The following is a 26,911-nucleotide window of genomic DNA, read 5'->3' as shown; positions in this document are numbered from 1 at the left end:
TGTACATCTTTACCCATGAGTCATGATTTACCCTTTCGCCTAAGGCTCTAATCTTGATCACTGAAGCACTCTTGATCACCACGAATTACTCACCGACTAAACTCGATCATCGATCATCAACACACAAACAATCGGAGAAAACATACACGAAGCAAACAAGGATACAATTAGAACATTACACCAATCATGTAAAAACAGTATGAAAAGTTTATAGAATGACTCTACGCATCGCTACGATCTCACAGACGTAAAGATCACGAAAATCAGAGTTAAAACGAAAAAGATATGAATTTTCTAAGATTTTGTTTAGAAAAGTAATTAATTAAATAGGGTCACAAAATTAAAAAGTTTCAAACTGAGTAAACAATATTACTAACATGTAGAGCTCGTGAAAACGAAACCAACGCAATTTGAATGGGTCAAAACGGAGTTAAAACGAATGTTTTATAAGCTATTTAATTCCAGTGGCAAACTCGTAAATTCAGAAAACGTATTTTAGTTCAAACCGGCGCGGAATACGTTTTTAAAACTGAGAAAGCGTATTCCTGCGAGGCGCTTTGGACCGCGGGTTGGTTTCAATAAAACGCAGGGACTCTTTAAGAAAAAAACCCAGCGAAGGGGTATGTTCTAATCGGGGTCGTTGAATCTCAGTTGGACGGCTCAGATTAGATCGAGGAGAGGGGGACGGCTGGCTGGCCGGAACAGAGGGCACCGACGGCGGCGCCATGGCCTGGGCTCACCGGAGCTTTGCCAGAAAATGTTTCCGGCCTCAGTTTTCGATGGGAGTAACGCAGGGAGATAGAGGGGAGGTCAACGAACTCACCTAGATGATTATTACGGGCAGAGGGAGCTCGGGGTGGTCCGGCGTCGAGATGGGGCGGGCAGCGAGCTTTTGCAATAGTTCGGCAACAAAGATTGAGCAAACCGGAGTGAAGAACGAAGGGGAAAGAGGTCCAGGGACTTCGCAAGTTCGTTATGAAGCCCGACATCAAGCTTACGGGGGCACAATCGTGGAGGAAGCGTTGATCCGTGTTCGGCGTCAATCTATGCAGTGGCGGCGGTGCTTGCAAGCTGGGCTAGGGTAAACCGACGCCACAGGGATGGGAAAAGGAGATCGGGGAAAGGCACTTGAAGCTTTATAGGAGCATAGATGTGAGGGACAAGCCGAATCGTGAGAAGATTGCAGGGCAGATTCCGTGGATCGGCCGGGACACAGTCCAGACCGCACCCGACTCGGGGTTGAAGAAGAGAAGGGCGACTGACGAGCGGGCCCGAGGCGTCAGCGACTCTGGGCGCAGGGTCCACGCGTCGGGGAAAGAAAGGAGAGGGGAAGGGAGAGGAGCGCTCGTGGGCTACTGCAGGTGCTTGGGCCGCTGCTGAGAAAAGGATTCGCGGCTTGGGCCGGCCTGCTTGCGGCCCGATAGAGAGAGGGGTGGGTTTGGGGGTCTTCAGGCCGAATAGAGAGAGGAGGGGGACTGGCCTTCTGCCCGCAAAGCAGAGGGGGATGTTTTTCTTTTTTCTTTTGTTTGTTTTTTTCTTTTATTTCCAAACCATTTTCAAATCAGTTTGAAACCATTTTGAACTTTGCTCAAAGTCATACATTACAATGAAAACAAATGCTCCAAAATGAATGCACAAACAAGTTGCTAAATCTTATGATAAATTTTATTCAAATGAAAAATATTATTTCTCTATGTTTCATGAGCACAAAAATACAAAATTAAATCATTTTCCACCTATTTCAAGAGTTGTAAATTTTAGGGTGTTACATAATTTATGGCTGTAAGTTTCCAAACTTCATTCTACAAGTGTAAAAAAAGATAGAGAGGTATCCTAGTTTATGGCTGTAAGTTTCCGTTTGCACGTGGCACGACTTGACGTATCCTTGTCAAATTGTTGAAAGAGTCTGTAGAGCTTATCAGTCGAATCTGTTAGCTACTCGGTAGTATTTTTCTTTCACAATAAATTAGCTAACGGTACTTTCTATCATGGCTTATCAGCCAAACTAACAAGGGATTTGATTAATCCTGTACCGAGTCACAATTTTGGTTTCGTTTGTCTTTTTGTTTAGTTAAAGAAGTCAGGGCCATATTCTTTTCTTCAAGTGTGGCTTCAGGTTTCAGCTAAATCACGGCAGAACAAATTCACACGACCACATAGTCGTTGTACAAGCTGTGTCATCTAGTTATTTTGTATTCTTTGCGGCACTTTCTGAAATAGTAAAAAATATATAAAGATAGAAAAAGATAAAGAGGTGCAAAGAAAAAAAAAAGTAAAAGCCGCACCAAAAACGAAAGGAAAAGGTAACGACCTGCAAAACAAAAAGTAAAATCCACAGCCAAAAGAAAGAAAGAGAGAACAAGAAAGTGAAAAAAAAATTCACAAGTGTGTGCATCTTCTAAGTCCTTGTGCTGAGATATTGTTGCTTGCTTGAACTAGATCCCTAACGAGTTTAGGCCGCCGACATAGATTAGCTTGAGACTACTTTTTAATCTTGCAATTTCTGAATTAAATTATTGTTATTCTTTGCTATCATATTATTTAGCCTCTCAAGCTCCACATATATACTTTAGATTAGTATAGAAAAGATCCTTACAATCTCGATATAAGGCCATCACATGTATTACGAATCAACCACCAATTGTACTGTCCACTATTTTGCTTTGGTAAGAACACTTATAAGAGCTTGGCAAGACTTGTGAGAGTGTGATTCCACCGATCCATAAAATTTCATAGGGCATTTATTTTGATTGCTAACAATGCCAAACGCTTCTATTTAAGAGTGAATTGTAGGAAATCATAGACCAGAAGTTTACAAGGATAGACCAAATGAAGAACAATCAGCCATCATATATACACTATAATCATCAAGGTATGAGAGATAAATTGACCATATCATCCTATTCTGGATTTTATGATGGAGAAAAATATTTTGATTGGGAGATGGTTGTAGAATAAGAGTTTAATTCCCAACTAGTTCCTGAGATACATAGAGTTAAACACGCCACTAGTAAATTCAAAGATCTTGCTCCATTCTGGTGATAAGTGTTATGAAACTAATAATGTTAGTGGGCTTATACCGAATTAACTCTTGAAGTTCAAGAGCTCAAGAGTTATAACTGAAGAAGTTCAAGGGTCATCTTCTATCTATATAAGGAACTTATGTATTCACTTTACAGAGATTGAGAAAGAAGAGAAGATTACAAATACTTTGTCTATGGTGTCATCTTTCTGTGATCTTACAATGGGAACGGGAAACGGGATATTCTACTAGTTCTTACGTCTCTTGTTGCTTTGGTGACAGATCGGGGATCCGTAACTATTAGATATTATAATACGTTATCAGCAGCTCGCCACTGAGTTAAGGTACAATCTTCATGATCTCTATATTTTTCTCCCTGTTTTTTTTCTGTTATGATTAGCCTTTATAATCAGTATCGTAAGCCTGTAGCTTATATCGTTCATCCTGTCGATGAATTATCTCATGTTCTTCGTACTTTGGACCCGAAGTTCCTTTGTATATTGATGTTGTCATTGTGAATGGATCGGATTGGACAGCCGGCCTTCAGGCAACTCACACACATATTTTTTTTGCACACCTACTGGTGATCTTGCTTGTGTGTTGTGCTAATCCTATGCCATGAATGAAATACTTGGCCTCATTGTTGTCATGACCGTATAAACTTCTGAAAGGTCATGCAACATAAAAAAAAACCTGAAGATTTATGTGGGTATGATTGCTACTGCTAGTTGCACGAACATGGATATTAATTTATAGTAGAAGTGACATCTTTTATGTTGGCATGTAAATAATATTTTTTGCTCTTTCATTACAACCATTGCTTTTTACAAGTACCATGCCCGTATGTTTTCTATTGCTAGTTCATGAAAGTAGATAATAAATTCCGATCACCGTGGAATTCCTTTTAAGTTGGCACATCAATTTTTTTTTCCTATCCTATTACTACAGTTAAGATGAGTCTGTTGTACTTTTCATCTTTATTAAATCAAAATATATATTCGTTTTTATCTTATTTACCCGAAGAATATTTGCATACATGAATAGGCAATGTCTCACATCATCAAGAGGCAAGTGCCGTTTCTTGCGCTGAACGGCAAGAACTACCAAACATGGGCTTTGGACTGTGAATTGCACCTACAAGGCATGCCATTATCGCACACCATTACTGCACGCCAGAATGATGCTGCAGCACCGCCACCGCATGAACAAGCACAGGCTGCAATATTTCTGAGGCACCACATACACAATGACTTGAAGCAGGAATATCTTGAAGTGAAAGATCCTCTCACGTTGTGGACTGCACTCCAGGAACGTTTTGGTAAACAAAAAACGGTGATCCATCCTCAGGCTAGGCATGATTGGGCTCAGCTTCGGTTTCTTGACTATAAATCCGTGGAGGCCTATAACACTGCAGTTCACCGCATCGTGGGACAGCTCAGGTTTTGTGGCCAGAAGGTAACTGAATCTAAAATGATTGAAAAAACACTTGAAACTTTTCACCCATCAAATATGGTGCTCCAGCAGCAGTACCACAACAATAAGTTCAAGAAGTACTCTGAATTAATAAATGTCTTGCTTGCTGCAGAAACTCAAAATGAGCTCCTTATGAAAAACTATCACATGCACCCTGTTGGTGCACAAGCTGGTCCTGAAGCCCATGCTAGTTTTCGTAAAAATTTTCATAAGGACAAGGGCCAAGGCCAGCAGGCCCCATGGCAGCACAAAGGGGGAAAGAACTTCACGAAATATGCACCTAATGGCCCGAAGTATCCTAGGAAAGGGAAGGTCTGGAATGGCCCCAAGCATCATGTGGAACATGCCAAACATCCAAACCAAGGTTGCAGGCGTTGTGGCTCCATGAAACACTGGTCCCGCACATGTAGGGCTGAACCGCATCTGATAAAATTATATCAGGAGTGAAAGGAGCGAAAGGACGCCGAGGCTCATTTCGTTCAGGTACCTGTTGATACCGATGTGGAAGCACCCCTACCAGAACTGCCCAAAGAAGCTGAAGCACCAGAAAGTTCACGTGCCATGGATGTTGATCCTACTTCCGTGTATGGCACCCCAGCCAATGGTGATGATGATGATATCAATCTTGACGTGGATGATTTATTTGGCGACGATGAACTGAACATGTATGGGGACATGGAGTAGTTTGTATCGCTATCATCTATATTCCCTCTAAATAAGTCATACATGTCAGTATCATGTAGTAATGTAATAAATGCTCTAGCATGAGCGCTACTCGAGCGTTGCCTTGGCTGAAAACTTGGTTCTAATATATATTACTTGAATTATATATTTGGCTCGAGGTTTTTCTATTTTATTTATATATATATATGATGACTTGTTTTAATTAAAATATTTGATATGTATCATATCTGTGCGGCCAGATGAAGGATGGAACAAAAGAACCTTGCTTGGTTGATAGCGCCGCCACAAATTCAATCCTTAGAGAGATAAAATATTTTCAGACGCTTCAGAAAAGAACTGAAAATATATTAACAATTGCCGGAAGCAATGGCCGCATTATAGGTTATGGTCGAGCCACCGTGGTTCTACCTAACGATACTAGAATAACTATTGATGAAGCTTTCCTATATCCAGGAGCTCAACGTAACCTTCTTACTTTTAAAGACATCCGTCGTAGTGGTTATCATATCACTACTGCAACTGATAGTGGTACCGAATACCTCTATATTACAGAATCAAAAGGAGATCAAATGCGTGTGGTAGAAAAAGCGCTTGGAACCTCATCTGGAATATACTACACACAGATTGAGCCCCCTCATGAATATGTTGCAATGCCAACTATATTTAAAAATCCAGAATCTTTTAAGATTTGGCATGAAAGGCTTGGCCATGCTGGATTAACAATGATGCGAAGAATCATTACTACCTGTGCTGGTCATGGCATTAACACATCACACTTTCCTAAACCAAAGGATTTTTTATGCACTTCTTGTGCAACAGGAAAGTTAATAATTCGGCCCTCTTACCAGAAGATAAAGGATGAGTCCTTACGATTTTTAGAAAGAATCCAAGGTGATATTTGTGGCCCGATCCACCCATTATCAGGACCATTTCGATACTTTATGGTCCTCATAGATGCTTCTACAAGGTGGAGCCATGTGTGCCTATTATCAACACGGAACCATGCCTTTGCAAAGTTTATTGCCCAAATCATTCGCTTACGTGCTAGTTTCCCAGAGAACAGCATTAAGTCGATTCGAATGGACAATGCAGGTGAATTCACCTCAAAGGCATTTAATGATTACTGTCTAGCAATGGGGATAGATGTGCAACATTCTGTTCCCCATGTTCATACTCAAAATGGACTTGCTGAGTCTTTAATAAAAAGAATTAAACTTATTGTTGCTAGGCCTCTTTTGCAAGATAGCAAACTCCCCACCAGCTGCTGCTTTAGTTCAATATCGACCATCTGCATATCACTCTACTTCCCCTCTTGAATTAGTGCGCGGACAACAACCTAAGATTTCCCATCTGCGAAAGTTCGGTTGCGCTGTGTACGTGCCGATATCACCACCCCAACGAACAGTTATGGGCCCTCACCGGAAGATGGGGATTTATGTTGGCTATGAAAGTCCATCAATAATTAAATATTTGGAGCCCAAAATTGGTGACTTATTTACGGCTAGATATGCTGATAGTATATTTGATGAAGATTGGTTCCTGGCATTAGGGGGAGGATTGTATCTAAAAACAAAGGAATGCCAAGAAATTGAATGGAATGCTAGTGGCATTCACTCACTTGATCCGCGCACTAAGGACACTGAACTTAAAGTTCAAAGAATAATTAGCCTACAACAGTTTGGCAAATAATTTACCAGATGCTTTCACTAATATAAGAGGAGTATCAAAATCGCATATTCCCACGGCTAATGCACTAGAAAGAGTGGAGATACCCATGGAAGGGATAAACTCTTCTCAAATCCCCAATCCTAGGAAAAGGGGGAGAGAACCGGATGACTCTATACAGGCACAGCGGAGACGTCCGCAAAGCCGAGATAATAGAGAACAGGTGTTAAATGAAAGCCCTAGTGCATTAGCGTGCACAACTATAAGTAATTGCACAAGGGCATCGGAACAACCAGCCATATTAAATATGGGTAATCAAGATGAGCTGGATGAACCAAATGAAGAAATTGCCGCTGACTATGCAAAGTCAAGAGAGTTATACAATAGAAAGACTATAGTTGTTGATATAAATTTTGTCTCTAAAATTGCTGAAATCATTGATGAGGACTCCGAACCAAAGTCCATGGCAGAGTGCCGAGAGCGCTCAGATTGGGTCCAATGGAAAGAAGCTATAGAGACTAAATTGCGCTCGCTTAATAAGAGGCAAGTATTTGGGCCTGTAGCCCGCATGCCCCCCAAAGTATTTCTGTTAGGATACAAATTGGTATTTGTTCAAAAAAGGAATGAGAATAATATGGTGGTGAGATACAAAGCAAGACTTGTAGCGCAAGGGTTTTTGCAGAGACCCGGAATCGATTACGATGAAACATACTCTCCAGTTATGAGTGACATAACGTTTCAATATTTAATATCAATGGCAGCTGGTATGAATCTTAAAATGCAGTTAATGGATGTTGTGACAGCATATCATTACGGGTCACTAGATACAAATATATACATGAAAGTCCCCGATGGATTAAAAATTCCGGATTCTAAAGGCAACCGTAAGTTATACAGTGTTAAATTACAGAGATCATTGTATGGGCTCAAACAATCTGGACGGATGTCGTATAATCGGTTGAGCGATTTCCTCCTGAAGAAAGGTTATGTAAATAATGATGATTGTCCATGTGTATTTATTAAAAGATCCCAGAATGGATTTTGCATCATTTCAGTATATGTTGATGATTTGAATATCATAGGACACACAGAGGACATTGATGTGGCGTGTACCTACCTTAAAACGGAATTTGAAATGAAAGACCTTGGTAAAACTAGATTTTGCTTAGGTCTACAAATTGAGCATCTCCCTGAAGGAATTCTAGTACATCAGATGACTTACACAAAGAAAGTTCTTGAGAGATTTAATATGTCAAAGGCTCATCCCCTAAATACCCTATGGTGGTGAGATCACTCGATGAGGAGAGAGATCCATTTAAACCCAGGAGTGAAGATGAGAAAGTCTTAGGACCTGAAGTTCCATATTTGAGTGCCATAGGAGCACTAATGTATCTTGCAAATTGCACTAGACCGGATATTGCTTTTGCGATAAATTTGCTAGCCAGATATAGTGCGGCACCAACCAAAAGGCACTGGGTAGGTGTTAAAACAATTCTTAGCTACCTCCAAGGTACAATAGATCTTGGCCTATTTTTCCCGAAGAATCATGATTTGACTATGGTCGGCTATGCAGATGCTGGATACCGATCAGATCCTCATAATGCAAAGTCACAAACCGGTTTTGTATTTCTTTGTGGAGGTACAACCATTTCATGGAGGTCTTGTAAGCAAACTTTAGTAACAACATCTACAAACCATTCAGAGATAATAGCACTATATGAAGCTTCACGTGAATGTGTTTGGCTAAAACGAATGATTAGCCACATCCAGAAGTCATGTGGTCTTAATACTTTGGATACCCCCACTATTATATATGAAGATAATGCAGCATGTGTGGCACAAATGCAAACAGGCTATATAAAGAATAATTTAACTAAGCATATTTCACCAAAGTTCTTTTATCCTCATGAACTCTAGAAGCAGGGTGAAGTAAATATACTACAAGTCAGATCATGTGACAATCTTGCATATTTGTTCACAAAATCTCTTCCAGCCACAACATTCAAAAGATATGTTCGAGAGATTGGCATGAAATTCCTGAGTGACTTGCAGAACTCAGGGGGAGTAAATCCCTAGTTATTAGTTCATATTCTTAAACATCTAGAAAATGTTGAAGCCCGTGGTCTGGAAGATTATAAGATATATGTTGCATACTATGTGGCAAAATGCACTCTTTTCTCTGTTCTTTTTTCCCATTGGGTTTTTGGACAGAGTTTTTAACGAGGCATAGTTTGTCGCGGTATTAGCCCAAGGGGGAGTGTTATGAAACTAATAATGTTAGTGGGCTTATACCGAATTAACTCTTAAAGTTCAAGAGCTCAAGAGTTATAACTGAAGAAGTTCAAGGGTCATCTTCTATCTATATAAGGAACTTATGTATTCACTTTACAGAGATTGAGAAAGAAGAGAAGATTACAAATACTTTGTCTATGGTGTCATCTTTCTGTGATCTTACAATGGGAACGGGAAACGGGATATTCTACTAGTTCTTACGTCTCTTGTTGCTTTGGTGACGGATCGGGGATCTGTAACTATTAGATATTATAATAATAAGAACTAGGCAATTTGCATAAACAACCTTAATCATGGGATGGACTTAAAGAAGCAATGCATGATCATTTTATTCCTCCTTATAAATGTGATTTACGAAAAACATGCAATGCTTAGAGCAAGGCAGTGTGTCTGTCCAGGAATTATGTAGAGTTTCAAAAGGTGTAATATGTTGTGGGATAGTAGAGGACATGTAAGATAAAATTGTTTGCTTTTATGATGGTTTGAGGCATGAAATACAGGATATTATTTATCATAAAAAATTTTGTATTGATAACCATTTGTCCCACCTTGCTATGCTAGCAGAAAAATAATTATTGGGACATCAACAAAAGAACCAGACCAACATCGGTGACAACCTCAATCAGGTTTTAGCAAGGGTGGAACAAGCATTTATGAAGGTTGAGATTGTGATAAGTAGGCGAATGGTCACACTTCCGCTGCTGCAACAACATCTTCACCACCACCACCACCACACACATCCACTTAGGAGTTTGGTAAAACTTTAATCCATGCTAAAATTATACAACTTGAAAGAGAGAGTGCCACTACTGAGAAATATAAATTCACTTAGGAGGGATCCATTTTTTATGATCCAGATATGGCTGGAAAGATAATTTCATACGTGAACCAATGGCTTTGGTTTGAGGCCCAAATTCTATCGAAGTCAACGGGAATCATCAAAACAAGTTGACATCTAGAATCTGTCAAGGCGCTGCGTCGCCGTATTTTAGGCCATTGGGGCCTTGTAACATGTTGGGGCACCTTATGGACATGAAGGAAGGGTGATTCGATGCTCCTTAGGCTATATAATCAATAGTCACCACCTACATTAGGGTTTGGATTTTGCTTTAGATTAATTTGTCTTTAAATAGTCACCATTATCAGTTTGTGAAACCCCACGTTGAGATCTTAATCATACATCTACAAATTATAACTTCACTTGAGTTACATTTTACTTGTTCTTGCTAGTGTTCTTTGATTCACAGTAAGGATTAACCTTCATGGCAAGGTCAACTAGATTGTGACATAGTTGATAACCAGAGGAGACATGGTTTTAACATTGCAGGGTTTTGGTCTTTGTGATCTGAAGTTGGATTGGTGTGTCGCTCTCCGACCAAATTGTTGATTATCAAAATACATAGGGGCCTTTTTGCAAAACTAGCAGGGCTGACCGATAAGTGGACTGCTTGACCCAGTCTTTGCCTACATGGCCGATGGCGCTGTCGCCACATCAGCAGCTAACGGGGCTGGTTGACTTTGGTTGACTGGTGCCTGGATCAAATCTGGGTCGTCGGTTGCGGATTGGACGGTTGTAGTGGCTCCGGTGGAATGAGGTCGCTAGAGCGGTGCTGGCTGAGGTGGCACACAGTGGGGGCTCGAAACGGCAACTCTGGGGCTCGAGGGCCTAAAGCGAGGGCACGAGAGGGTGCGGTGCGGCCTTGCGAGCACGATTGTGGGTTCAACATTGGTAGAGACAGGTTGAGACGCGATGTGCGCATGGTGGCACCACGGAAGGTGGCCACAAGCTCACCGGTGCTCGGTTGAAGGGCTAAGGCGATGATACAAGAGAGTTCCTCACCTTCGTGCGAATGTTTTGGTGGCAGTCTTGTCGTTAGACGTGTGCCGACGAAGTAGATCGACGACAACGACACTCTTCAAACTAGCGACAGTGGTGGCACAGACGAGGGCTAGGGCAGGGGTGGCGGCTGTGGCTACCCTAGGGCTCGCGAGGGGGCGTGACACAGATAGGGGCTCAGCCTTTGTAGGCCAGTGAACCTAGGGACACGTGCACAGGGAGGAATCGGGCGGTGGTGATGGTGCCCGCTCGATTCGGCATGTCGAGGAAGAAGCCACTGCTGTTGACGTGGGCCTGGCCGGTCAGCGGCTTAGGCGCTGGGCGAGCTGCTGCTGTTGTGCTTAGCTGGGCCACGGTGCTAGGCCATGGCCCAAGGGCGGGACGTGGGCATGGAAGGGGGAGGCAGGCCGGGGTGCGGGCAGTTGTTGGGCTGACCTAGGGACAAAGGCTCGCATGCGGAGGGGGGAAAGGTTTGCTAGGCTGGGCTACAAGCAGGAGCAGGCCAAGAGAGAGAAGGGAAAAAAGAAAAGACTTTTCTTTTATTCAAAAGGGTTTAAACCAATTTTTCAACATATTTCAAACCAAAATTTGATTTACTAATTTGAGATTAATTTGGGACTTCTTTTCTTTACTACTTGTGGAAAGAAAACATATTTTCTTAAAACACATTTTTAGATTGTTTTTCAACTCAAATATAAATTCATTTTCAAATATGACCTTTTGGAGTTTCCTTTTTTCAAAAACTGATAAAGGGCTGAAACAATGATTACTCAAATTTTATAAATTATTTTTTCTTACGTAACTAAGACCAAGCAAGAGCACAACAACAACAACAACAACAAACAAAACACCCTTCACTTCACTTTGTAAAAGTTTTAAAATTCCACATTATTTTTTTCTCTTTTTGAATTATCAATAATTTAATAAATCTTGGATTTTTTTAGAATTTTTTAAAATTCTTCATTTTATTTAGCTTTTCCTAATAACAACCCAAAATTGGAATTTTAAGGTGTTATAGCTAAGTATAGAGATGTCATGTCATATGCCCATTTAATGGGTGGGAAGCCCTATCGGGCACTCACCTAGCAAGGTCACGCAACCCGCGTGACACAAGTGGACAAAGGGACTTCAACTCTAGGAGCGAAGTGCTCTAGGGCCCACTAGTTAGCCCCTCTAGGTGGGGCTCCTTGTAGGCTCAGGAAGCCTCAAGAAGGCTAACCTAGGGGAGGTCATGCCGCAATAGGTAGCTCCTAGCGGTCAAGTGCTAGAGCGGTGGCAACGACATTAGGAGGCGGTTGTGGCACTATCGACTCATCCCTATGTGACAAGATGGTGTCCAACAGTGTCGTAGTAGAGGACTCATGCACCTAATGCACACACCATAGACTAGAACCAAACTAAATTGCAAACCATGACCTCCTAGAATATAAGGAGAAGCATGCCTCTATGTAGGAGAGGATCAAAACCCAACTCAGCTAGAGAAGGTCAGATTCTTACTCGCTATGGATGAACATGGAGAACCCCTAAGATAGCACCATGCGATCCCCTACCAAACTCTCTCGATCCCCACCATTGTAAACCCCCAATTGGGTATTCCTACCATGAGGATCACTATATTGCTAGACATAGGCTCAGAAGCCCAAACCAATATAAATCGTCGTGTTCCTTCTGTTTTTGAGTGTCCAAGCCACCAAAAACTCACACATTGACTTGCAATGAATAACAATGATCCTCACCACGGTTATAAACCCACGACAGGTTGGAAAGATAATTTCATAAGTTTTCAAATACCATTGGTCCCACCTCATAATTTCTTCGAAGTCAATAAAAATCATCGAAACAAGTCTATTATCTGACTTTGCCAAAGTGTTGTGGCACCATCTTTTGATTTGTTGGGACATGTATTATCTTAGAGCCTATTAGGGGGCATGTCTAGGGGTATGCACTCCTAGGACTTTATAATTAGTAGTCGTCACAATCGTTAGGGTTTGAGTTTTATTGAGTTCTAGTTTCTCATGAAATAGACATTATTTATAGACCTTAGAGGGTGTTTGGATTCTGGCTACATTGTGCCACGCTTCGTCTGTGGTGATGCCACACCTGTGGCGGTCAAATCAGACATCACATATATGACAAAACTTGTAGACTGAAAAAACTGTGTCTACTAAAGTTCATGAGGAACCAAACATTGAAAAACCAAACAAGAGTAAAAAAGGTATGTCAGTCTAGGAGTGGTTGTGGTGTGCGGAGGCTAGGAACCAAACACACCCTTATATGTTGAGTTTGACAACTATGAATCAAGGCTCTTTGATCTTGTTCTTGTTCGACTGTGTTGATTAGTCCTTTTGTATCAAGACTTGAACCACATACCAGATTGAAATACTTCATATATATTTGCAATATTAGATCATGTTCTTTATGATCTTAGCTTGTGTCACACCCAATTTTAAGGATAAAATTGAATGCAATATCTTATGGCCTAGAGATCAATCACACATAAGCCGATAAATTATAGAGAGTATCATCACAAGTGTTATTACATAACAAATAATATCACAGTATTTATATAAATATAGTGAAATAATAAAGATAACTCTCTCGTGGAAGCTCCATAACACAGGTATGTCAACTGGTTGACCATAAGTCTATAAATCCTCAAGGAAGTAGAAGTAGAAGTCATTACCTGAGCTATCTATTACCCATCTACGATTTTTATGCAAATAAAGAAAATAAACAAGCATAAGTAGATCTCGTACTTAACATGTGTAACATGGAATTCATGAGACTCAAAAGACAAAAGTGGCATGGCTTTGGGGAAAGGAAGCAAGCGCGATGAGGGCCCTCAAACCTTATAGACATGCTGAGCATGCGCTCCATGCAAGCAATCCCATGAAAATCGAGATCGGGCACTGCTTGGTATTCCCGATCAGACCCTAGGTAGAAGAAGGGAGAAAGGGACTGACGAGATAGAGAGAGAAGGAAAGGGTAGGAGAGAAGCGTCCAGACGGGCCTCGCCTTGATGCTAGGCCGGTCGGCTAAAATGGACCGCGTGAAAGGAGAAATGGAGATGGGCCAACGCTTTTACGGCTTGGGCTGTGGAATGGAGAAGGAAGTCAGGCCTCAGGGCGAAAACCAGCAAGGAAGGGAGAGAGGAAACAAATTCCTTTTCTTTTTATTTCAAAGCTTTTCCAAAATTTTTTTTAAATGGTTCTGAATTCCCTTTTGAATTTGAATCAAACTACTCAACACAATAAAACATATACAACAACATGAATGCACAACATGTAACTAAGCCTTATATTTGATTTTAGTTTAATAAAAAATTATTATTTCTCTAAATTTTAATGCTCACAAAATGCATATCAAATTCTCCTATTTTAAAAGTATGCGAAATTTAGAGTGTTACAACTCGCTTATAGGAAAAACCTTCTTCTAGATAAGATCAATCATATTGTACATGGTTGATAACCAACAGAGTGTAATGGTTACACCTCTGAATCATACTTGGTTTGAAGCCTGGATGAAGCATGGATCATCAACGTCTGAGTTTTCTATGAATAAAACACACCCATCGAAAGACTGAACCACGCCTCTATCACAATCATAGCTTATTTGAGCTAATTTTTAGCTCAAACTAGTAACTAGTCATATGTAAACATGTTCTGTATAGAATTATTGGACTGAGTTTGCTTGCGGACCCCATGTGACTAGGTTCATATTAGAGCTTTTTACCTGCATGGCCTTAGAAAAAATGTATTTCTCTTGTGTGGCCTCATTTTTTCGAACTTACTTGTATAGCCACGAAACTGAATTTTCTTCCTTCTATGGCTTTCAGTTCGTTTTGAGCACTTGACGGTGTTAAGCCAAGTAGCAAAAAAATAATATGCAGAATTTTGTTTGTCTCCATTTATAAAGTGACCATATTTCACAAATAAATATTGCTGGAAACTCTCAATTTATAAAAAATAAAATGACCATATTATGCAAATAAATATTGTTGGAAACTCTCTGTTTATTTTGTACAAGAGACAAATAAAACTCTTATTTTTTTTGTTACTGGTAAAATGGTCATTTTATCCTTGACTTAACACCACCAAAAATTCGAAACGGACGAAAGGAAATTAAGTTCGAAAAAATAAGGCCATTCGAAGAAGATTTACTTTTTCTAGAGCCAGGTGAAAAGCTCTCCATACTATCTTAAAGCAACATTATTGTACTGTTAACATTGTTGCTAATTAATAAAGTCTCTGCTTTCTAGAAAAGGAACTAGATAGCCAGAGGATCGAAAGGTGAAGAAATAAATAAAGTTCAGAAAAAAAAGCTTATATATTTCAAAAGGAAAATAGTAAAGGAGAAAAAGGTATCTGGCCGTACACCGGCACACGAGACAGCTACCCCAAAACTCGGATTGATAATGATATACTGGTGGCCGACGAGCGGGGCCCGAGCATTGTCTCCTCCTACCTCGCCTTCCCCTACCAAGGCTACCACCACTCCCAGAGTGAAGGAAGAGAGAGCTCTCCGCCTCCGCCTTGCAGCGACGCCGCCGCCGGAGCTCGATACTAATGGGTGGCTTCGGGACCTCGCGCCCTGCCTCCGTGGCCCTCTGCGCCTTCCTCACCTTCCTCAACCTCTTCGCCTTCCTTCTCGCCGTCGGCGCCGAGCGCCGCCGCAGCACCGTACGCGCTGCGCCCCCCCCCCCCTTCTCTCCCTTCGCTCCTCCGTTCCCTCTGCGTCTCCTCCGCGCCTACCACTACGCGCGTCGCTGAGATCTTCCTGCTCGATGGCTGGATGCAGGGGAAGGTGGTGCCGGACGAGTACGACGAGCGGTCCTACTGCCTCTACGACACCGACGCCTCCACGGTCTACGGCGTCTCCGCTTTCTTCGTGCTGCTCCTCCAGCAGGCCATTGTCACCGCCGCCACGCGGTGCCTCTGCTTCGGCCCTGTGCTCTCCTCCCGCGGCTGCGCCGTCACCGCTTTCGTCCTCTCCTGGTGCGTGTCTTAAACCCTAGACCCGCACCTAAACCCCGCATTTTTTCCCATTATTTCTTCGTTCTTTGATCTGTATGTGGCGTCATGGGCTCATGATGCGTGCCATGGCCTGTAGATTGATCCGTAGATTTGGTTCAATTTCAGTACATTTGTTTCTCGGGTTGGTATTAGGCACATATGCATACGCTTGAGGATTGCAAATCCGAATCTGTTTGTGCAGTAGCCTCCATGGTTGCCTTTCGTAAGCTTAATTATGGATGGATGGAGTAGCAGCATTGGCTTGTACTCCATCCATTCCAAATTATAAGACATTCCAAGAATCTTGGAGAGTCAAAGCATCTCAAGTTTGACCAAAATTATAGAAAAAATTACAAAGATTTATGACATCAAATAGATATACTATGAAAATATAATTAATGAAGAATCTAATGATACTTAACAAATGTTATTATCTTATCATATAATTTTGGTCAAACTTGAGATGTTTTGACTCTCCAGGATTCTTGGAATGTCTTATAATTTGGGATGGAGAGAGAAGTTGTTACCAGTTTTGTCTGTTCCATTACTGCAAGAGCAGTGGAAGGACTATCTAACCCTCACAAGTGTAGAGCAGATTCAACATAATCATTTGATAATGCTGTAAATGTACTTCCAAAATGCTTCAATGGCTTATACATTAATGGCAACATAGCATTATATTCTTGGAATTAGTTCTGTGGACAGGAGGCACTCTGCTGGTTCAATTATATGGACCTATATCCTACAGCAGCACAGCTCTTTATGTGTCCAAATGGTGAATGATTTATATTACATACCAATTAAACATTTAGATAGAAGACTAACATTAATTGGTCTAAAATTATCAAATCAGTTTTTCTGGGGAAGCACATTCGACTAGATTCTTCAGCGGCTGATGGTGCATCCAATTTTATCTCTTCTTTAGCTTATCTCATTTTTCCAAGATACTTTTTCCCCAACCCATTGCTTTTGTTATGCATATGATGCACCTGCTATCAGCATGTTAATGGATGCCTTTGATGTACCTTCAGATTGTTTTTCTTTGTTAAATGTATGCTTGTTATGATTTAGGTTTGAGGAGTTATGCGAGTAATGTTTGATCTACATATCAAATATGTCATTCCATAGCTTAATGGATAAAACTGAAAAAATATAGATTTAATGATTAGCATTCAATGCAATCTTTTCTCTCGATAATTTGAAGAAATATCACTATTTATTAATATGTATCTCAATGTGAACACTATGACCTGCCAATCACCATAACAGTTGTATACTTGTATTGCTTTTCACGTTAATAATCTCAGTCGCCCAAGCCTGCTTGACTTCATTTTTAATGGAACTTTAATCAAAGTTATGAGCTACCTTTATCTGTTCTCTTTTACATATGTTCCATATCATGTATCTCCTGACCCTTTTCTTGTGTGACATTGAACTGGTGGAGATGGCTGCTGCTTATAAATTATATGTACTGCACACCTTTTGTGAAACCTGAACAATCAGAAAATTTCAGATGTTTTTGTTAAGAGTAGTCTCTACTACGGGCCTGTTTGGAATGAAAAACACTGAAAAGGATGAAAACACAGGAAGAGGAAAGAAGTGTAGTGGCCAAACAGTGGATTGGAAAGCATAGGAATTATAAGAGTTGGTGTTTGAGATGCAGGACAGAAAGAGTATTGGAAAAAAATGGAATTAATGGGAAACTTACTTGCTTGGACTCGATGTGGTTTTCATTCTTAAGACATAATCAGGTAGTCTGCTCATATCTATAGGTGTAAGAGTTTTTAACAAGCCACTGACATATGGATCATTTTACTTACTACTGCACGTCTGTGAAGGATTTTCCCTCAAAAAACGTCTGTGAAGGATTGAGAACTTCCATCTCCTTTCTGTTGCTTTCACTCTAGCTGGATCATTTTACTTACTACCGCACATCTGTGAAGGATTGAGCACTTCCATCTCCTTTCTGTTGCTTTCACTCTAGTCTCTTCCATTTTCGATCTTATTATCTCTTCCCCCAAGCCTCATCTAGTTTCTCTCCTCCACCTGGGCACCATTTCTCTCAGCCCATGCACGGCTACCTTGGACCACTCCCAACTGGCAAGGGCAGATCGTCTGTGTTGTCCCATTCGGGATGGTCCACATTACACTCTGTAGGCGCTTGGTTGGTGCGGAAAATGGAAGGTGAGAAGAGGCTGTGATGCACTTGATGGTGCAACATCACTGTAGCAGTACAGATCTTGCTTTCATGCTGTTTCTTGTGGGTTCATCTCAATTTTCTCTCTTAAGCACGTGTCCACCTCAAGCATCTGAAAAAATTTTGGGTCTGGGCAGATGTTTTTGTTGCATTTGCAAAGTGAAGCGATCCTTTCTGGAGGAATGGTGAGATTCATTCCTCAATCCAAACTGCATGTTCCAATGATCCAAACAGGGCCTTAAAACATTCAAGTTGATGCTGATGATTTGCCTGCCATCACCATCACTCTGCCCCCAAACTTCTTATTTACCCAACCTTTGCTATTGAGTCTGATTATTGGGAATTTGTTGACTGTCTTATTTCACTCTGATGGTTTTATCATTTGTAGTCCCTCTGACACTATTATCACATGAATTGTCTATGCACATGTAATTGTTTGATTTTTATGCCTTTGAGATACACAGGCTTTTTGCTAGTTTTGAAAATTATCGTAGTTGTAAGAAACCTCAAGCTGCTTGGCTGGTCACACCAAATCTGACGTTTTGGCCTGACATCAAATTTTTTTTAGCAAACCTACCCTAATAAAGTTAGCATATACCTGACCAGATTGCATCTATCCACATTAAAATCTTCCGCCATTGTGATCTAATCATTACGGTGACCTCTATTCTGGCTCCAGCAAACTGTTGTTTGATTAAGGTGGGGGGTTTTGTGAAACCTTTGTGCTTTAAAGCCTGATGTGAAGCGTCAGCAACCAAAGAAAATCTAGGTTTTCTGCACTATGAATCTATGATTATTAAACAAGTTTGGTTCTGAACATCACTGTGCTCATAGTCTTTATTCTTCCTTCAAAATCTTGGTATTCAGAACTAGGACAGTAGTTTCCAGATTTGCTATTAACTCCCACTAGTGGGTCCCACTTTGGCATGCAAACCCGTCTGAATTTGTCTTTCTTGTATATGTGGAAACATTTGTAGTTGGTGTACAAGTACATTGTTTGAAGAGTACTTGTGATACGGCGTGGGTGATGAGGAGTACGCAGGGGAGAGTGGAGAAGGTGCTGGGACTGAGAGTTGGAGCGCAAGGGATAGCGAGGCAAAGGAGCAGCGGGTTCGTCGTCGGTGGCCACGGCTGAATCGCCAGTGGACACCGTCGAAGGGGAAAAACCCGCCCACTCTTTGGGAGGTTCTATTTCCTTCGATGCCTTTCTTACATCCACTCAATGGCCCTTATAGAAGGTGAGCCAAACACACACACGCACACACACCAACAGAGGACTGCATGCTGCTGTCTAAAAATAGCCAAGTACTCCTAGCCATTGCATGGGAGACTTATTCTCTTCTAAACCCGACCGTTTCCTCAGCCACTACTGCTGTTGGCTGTGATCCTCCTAGCCCGGCGCCTATATTGCCTACCCACAAAGGAGTCTACAACATTTCCCTCCTCCCCAACAAACAGCTCGTCCACGAGCTGAAACGCTGGGTAGCGCTCCTTGAAGTCTGCGATCGGCTCCCAAGTTGCATCAGCAGCAGTGCAGCCTTCCCACTGCACCAGCAGCTCCCAGTGGCCTCGGTTCAGACGAGCGCGAACCACCTGAGACGGAGTAGGCACCACACGACCCCGAAGAATGGCCGGTAATGGCATGATTGAAGCAGGTGGGTCACCCTCATACTTCTTCAGTAAGGCGACATGGAAGACATTATGTATGCGTGCCTTCGGTGGTAGTTGCAGACGATAAGCGACCGCACCAAGCCGCTCGATGACCTGATAGGGCCCAAAGTAGCGTGGCCCAAGCTTCGAGGGTGAGGCAGCCGTGATGCCCACCGCTGTGCGCTGCTGCAGGCGTAGCAGCACCCAGTCACCAACAACAAACTCCACATGGCGACGTTTCTTGTTCTGCTGCTCCCTCATGGTGTCTTGAGCCAAGATGAGACGCTCCCGAATCTCAGCCAGGAAGACATCACGATCGCGGAGCTGACGATCAACAGCAGCCACACGGACCACGCCTGGCGTGTAGGACATCAGAGCCAGAGGCGGTCTACCATAGACAACCTCAAATGGTGTAGTCCGAAGGGCTGATTGGTGTGAAGTGTTGAAGCAAAACTCTGCCCAAGGAAGCCACTGCAGCCATGTACGGGGACGGTCTCCAGCAAGGCACCGCAGGTACATGACGATGATGCGGTTAGTGACCTCAGACTGGCCGTCTGTCTGTGGGTGGAAAGCAGAACTGCGCAGGAGCTTGACGCCGGCAAGCTTGAATAATTCCTCCCAAAAGTGGCTGGTAAAGACCGGGTCACGATCGCTCACAATCGAGCACGGGAAGCCATAAAGCCGAACAATGTTGTCGAAGAAAGCCCGGGCTACAGACTGTGCGGAGTAGGGGTGGCTCAAGGCCACAAAGTGAGCCATCTTGGAGAAGCGATCGACGATTGTCAGGATGACTGACTTCCCGCCAACCCGTGGAAAGCCCTCCACAAAATCCATGGCGATGTCAATCCAGACATGGGTTGGCACAGGCAAGGGCTGGAGAAGGCCTGCCGGGTGGAGATGTTCAGTCTTGTTGCGCTGACAGACTGCGCAGCCCCGCACGAAGTCGCGTACAAGGCGATGGAGGCGGCTGCTGTAGAAGGAAGCTCGTAGCCGGTGGAGAGTCTTCTGGGTACCTTCATGGCCAGCCTCATGAGCATCACGGAGCAGCTGTGGCCACAAGACGGAGCCCTCCGGAACGAAGACACGGCCGTTGTAGAGCAGCAGGCCATCGACCAACTGCCAACCGTCTGGTGCCGTGCCTGCAGCGAGCTGTTGGCGAAGGTCCTGGGCTGCTGCATCGTTCTGCAGCTCAGCACGCAGGGTGTCATAGTCAGTGAAGAGGGGCCCGGTCAGAGCCAAGACCGCCACCTCCTCATCACGGCGGGATACCGCGTCGGCGACGGTGTTCAGCTTCCCGGCGCGGTATTCAACCGTGAGGTCGTACCCGAACAGCTTGGACACCCACGTGTGCTGAGGGATAGTTGTCAGGCGCTGGTCGAGGAGGAACTTGAGACTCCAGTGGTCGGTCCGGACGGTGAACGCCCGACCCCAGAGATAAGGCCGCCAATGACGAACAACCTTGACTAGCCCAATGAGCTCGCGCTCATACGCCGGCAGCTTGGCGTGGTGGGGAGCAACCGGTCGGCTAAAGAATGCAATAGCACCATCTCCTTGGTGCAGCACAGCGCCAAACCCAGCGCCGGACGCATCGCAGTCCACCACAAACCGCTTGGTGAAGTCCGGGAGCTGAAGGAGAGGCGCGGTGATCAGCGCCTTCTTGAGGGCGATGGAAGCCTCCTCGGCGCCCGCTGTCCAGGTGAAGGCCTCCCGCTTGAGGAGAGCAGTCAGCGGTGCTGCCACACCGCCGTACCCGGCGATGAACTTCCGGTAATATCCGGTGAGGCCGAGGAACCCGCGCAGCGCCCGGATTGAGCGCGGTTTTGGCCAGGCCTTCACCGCAGCGACCTTGTCAGCATCCATGCCGACCCCTTCGGCGGTGATGATGTGACCGAGGTAGGCCACAGAAGGCTCGCCGAAGGAACATTTGGATCGCTTGGCGAAGAGACGGTGGTCGCGCATTTGCTGTAGCACAACCTTGACATGTTGTAAGTGTTCAGCCCACAAGTGGCTGTAGATGAGAATATCATCAAAGAATACAAGCACAAAGTGGCGGATATATGGCTTCAAGATGTCGTTCATTAGTGCTTGAAAGGTGGCAGGCGCGTTGGTGAGGCCGAATGGCATGACAAGGAACTCAAAATGCCCACGGTGCGTCGGGAAAGCTGTCTTGGCGACGTCGTCCGGATGCATGCGCACCTGGTGGTACCCGCTGCGTAAGTCGATCTTGGTGAAGAAGCGGGCACCTTTCAGCTCGTCCAGGAGCTCGTTCACCACCGGGATCGGGAATTTATCCTTGACAGTGGCGTCGTTGAGGGCGCGGTAGTCGACGCAGAAGCGCCAACTGTCGTCGTGCTTGCGGACCAGGAGCACCGGGGAGGAAAATGGTGAGGTCGACTCCCTGATGATCCCTTGGCCAAGCATGTCCTCGCACTGCCGCTCGATTTCATCCTTGAGGAGCTGCGGGTAACGGTACGGGCGCACCGCCACAGGTGGCGTGTTCGGCAGGAGGTGAATCTTGTGGTCGTGGCGGTGGTGGTGGCAGACCACGGGGTTCCTCGAAGATGTCGTGGTACGACTGTAGCAGTTCCTCCAGTACGGGGGTCGGCAATGGCACGAGCGGCCAAACCCTGGTTGTTCACGCCGGTCCAGTGGTGGGAGCGGCCGTTGTACCAGAAGGACATCGCGTGGGCGGCGAAGTCCCAAATGATGGGCCCCAGCGTCCGGAGCCACCGGACGCCAAGGACCAGGTCGAAGCCGCCCAAGTCGAGCGCGAAACAGTCGATGGAGAAAGCCTCGCCACCAATGGTGATCGGAGTAGCAAGGCAGGCGCCCGGGCTGCGCACCCGGTCGCCGTTGGCCACCATGACGTTGAGGCCAGCACGCGGCGTGACGGTGAGGCCCAGGCGTTGTGCGAGCGTGGAGTGGATGAACGTGTGGGTGGAACCAGTGTCCACCAACGCCCGCAATTGTACACCAGCCACTGTGACCTGCAGCAGCATAGCATCAGCGGCGTTGAGGCCGGTCAGCGCGTGGAGGGAGATCTCCACGTCGTTGATCTCGGCGAGGGGGTCGTCCTCGTCATCCGCCAAGTCCATGAGGAAGACGCCCTTAGCGGCGCACTTGTGGTCCTTGGTGTACGGCTCCAGGCAAAAGTAGCATTGCCCGTTCTGGCGCTTCTCCTGCATCTCTGCTGGTGTGAGGCGGCGGAAGCGCGGCCGCGGGCCCTCAGTCCTGCCACCCTGCGGCGTGGCACCGGGGGCAGCAGTAGTGGTGGCAGAGGCAATGGCGCGGCGGCCAGAGCCCTTCGGCGTCGTTGCACTGTTGACAGTCGAGGCCTCCGCATTGCGCTGCTCGAACGCCCGCGCAAGGCTCATGGCCTGCTGGAGGTTGGCGGGGTGCTGCATCTCGACGTCGTGGGCCAGCGGCTGTCCCAAGCCGCCGGTGTACATGTCGATCACCGTCCGCGGGGCGAGGTTGTCACAGTGTGCGAGTAGGGCATGGAAGCTCCACGAGTAGTCTTCCACGGATCCCGTGCGGACCAAGGCCTTGATCTCCGCAATCGAGTTGGTGCGGATTGGTGGCCCGAAGCGGAGGTTGATGAAGTCAACGAACCACGGAACCATGCCGAAGTCACGTTCCATCTGGTAGTACCATTCCGCCGCGGTGCCGTCGAGGTACAGGGAAGCCATCCACACCTCATCCTCTGGAACACGATGACCGCGAAAAAAACTTTCACATTTGTTCAGCCATGTCAAGGGATCTGCCTCACCGTTGAAGGTCGGGAAGGGAATTTTGGGTGGCCGGTGTGGTTCGCGGTGACGATCAAAGACATGGCCGCCACCGCGGTCGTAGTCGCGGTTGTCACGCTCGTGTTCGCGCCCTCCTCGATCGTAGTCGCGGCCCATGCGGCCGAAGGTGTGGCCCGCACGGTCGAAGTCGCGCCCGCCGCGGTCGAAGTCGCTCCCGCCACGGTCGAAGCGGTCGAAGTCGCGCCCGCCGCGGTTGTAGCGGTCGAAGTCGCGCCCGCCGCGGTTGTAGCGGTCGAAGTCGCGCCCGCTGCGGTTGTAGCGGTCGAAGTCGCGCCCGCGACGGTCAAAGCGATCGAAGTCGCGCCCGCCGCGGTCGAAGTCGCGCCCGCCGCGAATGTAGAAGTCGCGATCGTAGCCTCCGTAGTCGCGACGGTCGTAGTGGTCCCGCTCGCGCGAGGGCCCGCGACCGGAGCCATCGTGTTCATGAATCACGCGGTCGCGGAACGCTGCCCAGGAGCGATCGCGCTCTGAGCCGCGTGTATCCTCCTCCTCGCCGACGTCGCTGACGTCGTCGCCAACATGATCATCGGTCCCGTCGGTGCTCTTGCCTGCGTCGGGCTTGCCGGACTCGATGCGCGCCATCCGCCGGTCGTGGGAGTTGAGGCGGTTGGTGATGGTGGTAAGCTGGACGAACATGCTATCGAATTTCTTATCCAGCCTTGCCTCCAAGGCCGCAGGATCGAAGGGGGTGCCGGACATGGTTGTCGATGCACCCGGAAAGGTCTCCGATGCCAAATTGATACGGCGTGGGCGATGAGGAGTACGCAGGGGAGAGTGGAGAAGGTGCTGGGACTGAGAGTTGGAGCGCAAGGGATAGCGAGGCAAAGGAGCAGCGGGTTCGTCGTCGGTGGCCACGGCTGAATCGCCAGTGGACACCGTCGAAGGGGAAAAACCCGCCCACTCTTTGGGAGGTTCTATTTCCTTCGATGCCTTTCTTACATCCACTCAATGGCCCTTATAGAAGGTGAGCCAAACACACACACGCACACACACCAATAGAGGACTGCATGCTGCTGTCTAAAAATAGCCAAGTACTCCTAGCCATTGCATGGGAGACTTATTCTCTTCTAAACCCGACCGTTTCCTCAGCCACTACTGCTGTTGGCTGTGATCCTCCTAGCCCGGCGCCTGTATTGCCTACCCACAAAGGAGTCTACAACAACTTGCAATAGGCAAAATTTGGTGCGGGACACTTATTTTGTTTGTGCCTTTTGATCTAGGACAGCTATTGTGGAAATCAGCCAGTGGACATTAACTTCTTTTTTCATGCATTGGCTGTTGGGCACAATTTAGTGCCCTTCTGCACATGTTTGTTCCAGAATACCAAATTGTGTCCTGCAGAAAACTTCCCACAATGCATGCCTTCGTACTACAGAATTTGGTTGAAAAATATAAGCTTAATATTGTACCTGGGTATTTTCTTTTATTAGGTCAGATGTAGAATTTGGATTGGACCATTCAGTTTGTTACTTTTTTTTTTATTAAGTCAGATGTACACGTTGGTGCTATTTCCTGAGATTTAAAAGTTCTGTTTGGAAATAACTTCATCCTTCCATTTTTTTTTTTCATTTGTTTGCAGGATAACATTTCTCATTGCAGAAGCTTGCCTCATAGGAGGATCGGTGAGGAATGCAAAGCACACCAAGTATTTAGGCTACTATATGAAGCATGACTTGGTGAGCTGTGCCACCCTTCGCAAGGGAGTCTTTGCAGCCGCGGCTGCAATGATGATCATCAACCTCCTGGCATCCCTTGTGTACTACTGGAGTTACTCAAAAGCTGCGACGGGTGGGTTCATGAAGCACCAAAATGAGGTTGGTGTGGGCATGACGGATTACGGCCTTGACAAGGGTGTTTCTGGGCCCTGAGTGAGATGGAATCTTACTGGCGTTTCTGTACTAATGGTTGTACCTGTGGTATGATATATCGTTGAAATGTATGTGCACGAAGTTCTGTTGTTTCTCTGCGGTGTGAATGATATACCATGATTGTACTCAGACATGTGATAGTGGTGATGTTGTATGGTCGTGATTTATCTGTGAAAAATGTGGTAGCATTAGCTGTATTTTCTGTTGCGCACGACACGGACATGGCTTCCTGCTCACGGTGGTGGTTGTAAAGCAGTAGAAATCAGAAAGCGGGACTTCAATGTTCTTCGCTGTCATTAGATCATGCAAGGTAGTACACTAGTACTGTACTGATTTTGCACTAAAATGGCATCTGCTGCGCATGCAAGGACCGGCTGCATCTATTCGCCGCCTAAGGTGAAATTTACTGCACATAGTTATAGTTTACGTTGACGTAGAACAAAAGAAATACTCCAATATTGTCGACAGCACAAAACATTGCCCTAAGAAAATTTAAAACATGTTAACCACCCGTCACGATTTGAGTGCAAGATATTTGGATGCATCGACCAATTTAACTTAAAAGTTTAAGATACTACATTGAGGTATGTGATTGTTATGTAGGTATTTTTTTGGTTAAATTAGTTGGTGCATGGAAAACAATATACCGTTAGTACCCGGCGTGTTGAATTTGAATTCTGGCGGTTTCAGTTAAACAAAATGATTACACTTGACTCGTACTAATTTTGTGTCTGAAGCCCGATGCAATTAAATAAGAGGGTATTTGAAACTGCTCCACTCCATGTTTTTCAACACTGCTTCACATTTTTTAGCCAAACAGGTTTAGCTCCACGCACTCTATAAACTCCATGTTTTTTTTGTGTGCAGTCAGGGGTGGATCCAGAATTGGGACAAAAGGGGGGGCTAAATAGTGAAGGTTTAGAACTAAAGCTAGAGATTAATGGTAATTTGAAACAAAGTACTATGGATTTAAAGGCATAAATCAGGATCTAGGGGGGCTACAGCCCGAGCAGCCCACCCCGTGGATCCACCCCTGTCTGCAGTTGCTCTATGGTGAAGTTAGTGGAGCATAGTTCGTGAAGTAATCCTAAACATGTCCTAAAATAATTACAAGTCAGCTCTTAATTCTATGTTCGAGGCCCTCGGGAGGCTGCATGTAGGGGGTTCATTTGCATGTAAGCAAGTTGATCGCCATTATACACATTTTGGGTTAATCTAGTTGTTTCATTCAACTCAGTATAGTAGTATTGAGCCAGAGGTCTTGAGTTTAGAATATGACAAGCGCAGCTGAATAAATAATTACACCAAATCTTATTTCCACGTTTGAGGCCTTATTTTATCTCCTACCTTTGCGTTGACAAACAACAATGCAAGTCTTCCTAATGACATGTAATTATGTATA

General features: G+C 44.9%; 2 protein-coding genes across 2 annotated transcripts; both read left to right on the top strand.

Moving 5' to 3' along the window:
- LOC8067955 lies at nucleotides 4,070-5,179 on the top strand. Its single transcript, XM_002445277.1, has 2 exons — nucleotides 4,070-4,859; nucleotides 5,016-5,179. The coding sequence occupies exons 1-2, from the start codon at nucleotides 4,070-4,072 to the stop codon at nucleotides 5,177-5,179; spliced, it is 954 nt and encodes a 317-aa protein (XP_002445322.1).
- On the top strand, nucleotides 15,401-25,706 carry LOC8067954. Its single transcript, XM_002445276.2, has 3 exons — nucleotides 15,401-15,652; nucleotides 15,771-15,967; nucleotides 25,221-25,706. Exons 1-3 carry the CDS (start codon nucleotides 15,539-15,541, stop codon nucleotides 25,507-25,509), a joined length of 600 nt encoding a protein of 199 aa, XP_002445321.1. The 5' UTR covers nucleotides 15,401-15,538; the 3' UTR covers nucleotides 25,510-25,706.

Source organism: Sorghum bicolor, chromosome 7, assembly GCF_000003195.3.
Source record: "Sorghum bicolor cultivar BTx623 chromosome 7, Sorghum_bicolor_NCBIv3, whole genome shotgun sequence".
Classification (NCBI taxonomy): Eukaryota; Viridiplantae; Streptophyta; class Magnoliopsida; order Poales; family Poaceae; genus Sorghum; species Sorghum bicolor.
The sequence above is the reverse complement of the archived record's forward strand: the minus strand, read 5'-3'. Positions and strand labels throughout refer to the sequence as shown.

Coding starts and splice junctions, on each gene's coding strand:
- LOC8067955 (XM_002445277.1), top strand. CDS start 4,070: ATGTCTCACATCATCAAGAGGCAAGTGCCGTTTCTTGCGCTGAACGGC. Junction 4,860..5,015: donor TGCCAAACATCCAAACCAAG/GTTGCAGGCGTT, acceptor CACCCCTACCAG/AACTGCCCAAAGAAGCTGAA.
- LOC8067954 (XM_002445276.2), top strand. CDS start 15,539: ATGGGTGGCTTCGGGACCTCGCGCCCTGCCTCCGTGGCCCTCTGCGCC. Junction 15,653..15,770: donor CCGAGCGCCGCCGCAGCACC/GTACGCGCTGCG, acceptor GGCTGGATGCAG/GGGAAGGTGGTGCCGGACGA. Junction 15,968..25,220: donor ACCGCTTTCGTCCTCTCCTG/GTGCGTGTCTTA, acceptor ATTTGTTTGCAG/GATAACATTTCTCATTGCAG.